General features: G+C 38.6%; 1 protein-coding gene across 1 annotated transcript in view; it reads left to right on the plus strand.

The window, feature by feature from the left end:
- NUP62CL (nucleoporin 62kDa C-terminal like) overlaps window positions 1–5,770 on the plus strand; it is a 39,765-nt gene that overhangs the window by 6,322 nt on the left and 27,673 nt on the right. The window contains exons 2-3 of the mRNA XM_015566235.1: window positions 2,802–2,900; window positions 4,419–4,508. Coding sequence (XP_015421721.1) covers window positions 2,802–2,900; window positions 4,419–4,508 — 189 coding nt within the window. The remainder of the gene's footprint in view (window positions 1–2,801; window positions 2,901–4,418; window positions 4,509–5,770) is intronic.

A 5,770-nucleotide genomic window follows, 5' to 3' on the forward strand; every position in this document is an offset into this window, starting at 1 on the left:
CCTACTTGTGCATGTAAGTGTTTTTCAGACAAAATGGTGGTCAGGGATTGCACAGTTGGAATGAAACCAAAACCACATCTAAACCTTAAGTCACATTTTGCATCCATGAACAACTAGCATATTGAATCAAAGGACTTGACTAGATTCAGTCATTGTATCAATATTTTCATCATTAAAATTGGGTAAATTTGCCAGACAGTCCCGCTTCTCCCGTTTGAGTCTGGTTCCCTAGAGACTGGCCCGGATCTGGAGCTCACAATCTGAGACTCCCTCCCGATTGGAAACACCAACCGCACCCTCAGCCACCAGCCCGCTCCACGTGCACTCCGCACCTAAGTATTTCACTTCAGCACTGCGCCTCCTCTGAGTCTGGATATGATATTCTCTTTCCTCCTAGTTGCAGAATTTCCACTCGGCCAACCCTCCTGTGGTTCTGGATGATGTCCGTTCCGTCTTCTAGGTGTATCCCTGAATTGGTTGTTCGAGGCAGCAATCTCCGGCGTTAACCTATGCTGCCATCTTGGTTTCATCATTTTATTCTTTATACTTCTGTTTCTTCTTCCCTTTCTATTTATTCTTTTTACAACCATCATTTTAGCATTTCTTTCATTTCTGGCTTGGTGGTAATAAACTCCCTTAGCCTTTTTTCACCTGCAGAACTCCTGATTTCCCCTTCAATTTGGAATGATAGATAGCCTTGCTGGATCAAGTATTCTTGGATTTAGTCCCTTACTTTGTATCACTTTGTATACTTCATTCCATTCTCTTTTGGCCTGAAGTGTTTCTGTTGAGAAATCATTTGATAGTCTAATGAGAGATCCCTTGTAGGTAACTTTCTGTCTCTTTCTTGCAGCTCTTAATATTTTTTCTTTGTCATTAATATTAGCTGCTGTAATTATGATGTGTCTTGATGTGGGTTTTTTTGGGTTCATCTATTTTGGGACTCTCTTTGCTTGTGTGACCTTTACTTTTCCCAAGTCAGGGAAATTTTATGTCATTACTTCTTCAAATAGGTTTTCTAATCCTTGCTCCTCTTCTTGTCCTTCTGGCACCCCCATTAGGCAGATGTTGCTTCATTTCATGTATTCCCAAAGCTCCCTTAAACTATCCTCCTGCTTTTTAATTTTTTTTTTCCAATTGCTGTTCAGATTGGGTGTTTTTTCTACCCTATCTTTTAACTTGCTGATTTGATCCTCTGCTTCTTCTAGTCCTCTATTGAAACCTTTTTTTTATGTTGTAATTTTAGCTATGTCATTCTTTATTTTCTCTTGATTCCTACACATATTGGTGATTATCTCATCCAGGTGGTTGAGCATCTTTATAACCATTACTCTGAATTCTTTCTCTGACATATTGCTTGCCTCCATTTTATTTAGTTCCTTTTCCAGTGATTTCCCCCTTTCCTTTCCTTTGGGGGTTGTTTCTTTGTCTCCTCATTTTGCTTTCTCTTTCTGGTCTTGCGCACCCTGCTTGGAGCCTGAGAGGTTGAAGACCCTATCGGTCCAATGCTTCAGAAATCATCATCCCAGAGGTTGGGTCTGCCTTGAGTCTCACACCTTTATTGTCTCTGCTCTGAGTTGTATCCCCTTCTCCCACAGATCCGGTCCCTCAGTTATCCGCTTCAGGTGCTCGGGGTGGTGGGGGCATGTGTAAAGTTCCTCTATTGTGCAACTCCCTTTGAGGACCCAAAGCCCTCTGGCATGCAATTCACTGTGAGGCCCTGGCACCTGCTGAAGGCTGGCGCCCTAGGTACCACTGGCAGTGCACTTGCAACGTGGTCCTGTGGCCCATGGCTGGGCACACTGGGTTGCTCTAGGTTGCCTCGGCTGCACTGTCCTGTGACCCAGAGTGGGGCACATGTCAGGTTGCTCTGCGTCACCCCAGCAGCACTGTTCCAGGCCAGAGTGGGGTGTTCTGAGTTGCTCCAGGTTGCTTCAGCAGCAACTCCCGGGGTTTGAGGTGGAGTGGGCGCTGAGTTGCTGTGGGTCGCAAAGTCAGTGCTCCCTGTGGCCTGTGCTGGGTTGCTCAGGCCACCCTGGCAGCAAGTCCTGGGGCTCGGAATGGAGCAGGCTCCTGGTTGCTCTGGGTCGCACAGTTAGTGTTCTCCTGTGACCCACAAACTATATTTTTAACCATGCTTTCACTATGTCACATTCATTACATTTCAGAGTAGCCAGTTTTCCTTCTTTTTATTTTTATTTCTGCATATAAATGAATCTTGTTATAATTGTGTTTTAAAAATTATGTTTTATGTATAGTCTAAGATAATGGTCTGGTTTCATTCTTTTGCTTCTGGCTGTCCAATTTCCCCAACACCATTTTATTGAAGAGACTTTTCTTTCTCCATTGCATATTCATGGCTCCTTTGTTGTAAATTAGTTGCTTATTTATGTGTAGGTTTATTTCTGGATTCTCAATTCTGTTCCATTGGTCTGTGTGTCTATTTTTCTGTGAATACCACACTGGGGATACTTCTGCTTTTGTTATTAGTTCTTTTTGTTGTGTTGGTTTTTTTTTTTTTTTTCAGGATTGCTTTTGCTATTTGGGACCTTTTATGATTCCATACAAATTAGAGAATTTTTTTGTTCTATTTCTGTGAAAAATGGCATTGGGATTTTGATAGGGATTGCATTGAATCAATAGGTTGCATTAGGTAATATGGACATTGTGACAATGTTAATTCTTCCAATCCATAAACATGAAATATCTCTTCATTTCTTTGTGTGTTCTTTAATTTCCTTCAACAATGTCTTGTAGTTTTCAATGTGACATATTTGTATGATTTTTACTTGTTTTTTAAGGTTTGACTCCAGCATCTACTGTTGACACTACTAGTTCGAGCACCATGCTGTATACATCAATATCAAATTTTTCCACTTCTGCTGCTACTTGGTTCTCATGTAAGTTACTGGTTACAAAGAAAATATTATTTTGCATCAGGCCACTTAACTCAATTTTCTAATGTAAATATGGATCCCCTGCATCTTATAAATTATCATTATACTTGGCCCCATCTGTAACTGCTAATATCAATAGTAGCTTTCTTAAAGAACTGAATTGCTGTGAATTTAAAATTAGTTGTGAATTTTATATTAACATTATTACAGCTTAAAGTGATCATTTAAGCATATAATTCATTAACATCATAATGTCTAAAATCAACTTCTTGCAGCTAATGTGAATAGGAAGAGTTGGGCGTATTGCCAAGCATGTCTAAAGGGAAGAAGCCTTATTATCCATGTGAGTACGATAACATAAGAAAATAAATGTTGGAGCCTTGCTATAGTGTATTCTATATAGACCAGGTTTATGGTCTTTACTTTTTACCTATCAGAAGTGTTATATGACAAAAGGATCAGCTGTGGTTTGGGGTTTTAATTGACACTGTGTGGTGTCTCATGGCCTCTCCTTTTGAAGGTAACATCTGGACTCTTTGAGCTGAAAAGTGAGACATTAATTATCTCGTAATCCCAACATCTTTGCTACACATCATCCATTAATAGAGTAATAGCAAATGTTGAGAATATTGAACTCCATATATATGTCAGGCAATTCTTTTTTATAGGTCAATAAGCTGACTGTGCTTTTGAGGCATCTTCCCAGGGCCATGATGTTCATCATTAGTTTTTGTTATTGTAGTCCTAGCTGTAATATGTTTTCCCCAAAGTCCTATTATAACAAGATTGTCACCATTCCCAGGAATAAAACTTGCCAGAAATTGCTGATGCCTCGTCAAGCATGAAAAAATCGTGGCGTACTATCCCTATAGTGGCCTCTTGTGCAACTGGCATAGATAAACATTAGTTAAAATTGTTGGTTACCATTTGAGTTGTGTTTTCTACAAAGTAGACTTCCAATTTTGAGACATGACTGAGATTCTCAAAAGCTTTTGATATATGTAAGCAATATCCCTCTCAACAACAATAGATTTCTTGAATATCACCATATCTGAATTTGGGAGTTAAAATTATTGAATGAATTCCATTTTCAATCAAAGACTTTCCCTGTTACCTTTAACAGGCTTTTCTCCTTTCTGTCTTTGGTGCCTTTGCCTATAAAATGAAATCTCGACCACTCTACTTTTAAAACTTAATTTTAATGAAGTATAACTACATATAAAATTAATTTAAGTGTATAATTCAGTGTTTTTAATATTTATTGATTGTGTAATTCTCACTATAATCCAGTTTTAGAACATTTGTATCACCCCAATAAGATTGCTCATCCCCAGACATTAGTTAATCTATTTTCTATATCCATAGATTTGCCTTTTTTGGATATTTCATATAAATGGATTGACTATAGTTTTTTGAGTTTAGCCAAAAGCTTCTAAAGGTCTCTTCAGATGAAAAAGACTATATAAATTTCTCACTTTTTTATTAAAAGTATAATAGGTAATATTATGTTCTTCTCTGCAGTGTATGACCCAACAATTTTGGCTGCAACATTTGGTGGTATAACTTTGGGATTTGGATTAATATTCCCTGGCATGGGTGGAGCAGCATCTAGTAAGACTTAGGAATTTTTACTATTGATCATGGTGTTTAAATTGGCCCAATATATTGTGATTGATAGGATTTTTTCTCTAATAGTTAATTTTTGATCTGCATAGAAGTTGGCCCTCTCCTAAAATGAGTTTCTTTAGACCTATCCTAAATTTGTTTCTACCACTTAGGAGCTAATTAGGTTGTAGGTTGAAGAAAACTTGGTTACCCATTGCCTTGTAGCTATCGTGAGCTGAGTGGTTAGGGGACAGTTACTACTTAAATCTACCATTTAAATCAGACTCCATTTTAAGGAAGTCTTGTTTGTTTTTACTTTAAAAAGTTTGCTTAGGAATGAAATGAATCTTCAAACCTGGCATAAACTAAAAGTCAATACCTTTTAACCTTGAAGTAATTCCTAAACAAATATGTACACACTCTATTATAAATTTGCACAGCCAACACTTAACTGAGTTTGTACTGTGTACTATACTAACTGGCCAACCTATGAGAGTTGTAAAGGATGTGTCTGAGAACTTTACAAGTTATTGTATTTGCAGAAAATATAACACGTGATTTTCTTATAAAATGCTGAACAAAGAACTATTTTTCAGTCATGTTGCGTCATTGAAATATGAATTGGCAGGCTTTTTGTGACTCTGCCAGGACCCTCCCCCTACCTATTTAAGTCTCAAATTTCTACCTGCAACTGGTACTTTTGCTATTAGCTCATTCTTTATTGCCATTTCATTCAAATTAATCTTATGTATTTACCCATCTCCCCATCTGATATGTCTCAACTCCACACCAACAACCCTGAGTTGTTTCTTTACCTTACTCACCTTTTCTTCTGCCCAAGTGTATTTACTTGCTCAGATACTTCACCTCACAAATCAGCCTTGTAGTGCAGCTTTCAGGTGTCTGTGTCTGAAAATGTATAACCATTTGGGATGATTCTCCACCCTAGGTATAAACAGCAAGTTTTAAGAGAAGTTTGTTATCATTCTCATTATATGCTTGAGTCTGAGAAGGTAATGATGTTCATTCCCAGCATGGAGTGAGATACACAGTTGTTGATCTGGGACAACAAAGGAAAATTGGATAGTAGAATCTTTGAAAGGATGTTTTCACTATTTTACATAATGACTAGAGGCCCGGTGCACAAAAATTTGTACACTCAGGGCGGGGGGAGTCCCTCAGCCCAGCCTGTGCCCTCTCGTAGTCTGGGACCCCTTGGGGGATGACCACCTGCTGGCTTAGGCCCGCTCCCCGGGGGGTTGGGCCTA

The sequence above is a fragment of the Myotis davidii genome, unplaced genomic scaffold, assembly GCF_000327345.1.
Source record: "Myotis davidii unplaced genomic scaffold, ASM32734v1 scaffold270, whole genome shotgun sequence".
NCBI lineage: Eukaryota > Metazoa > Chordata > Mammalia > Chiroptera > Vespertilionidae > Myotis > Myotis davidii.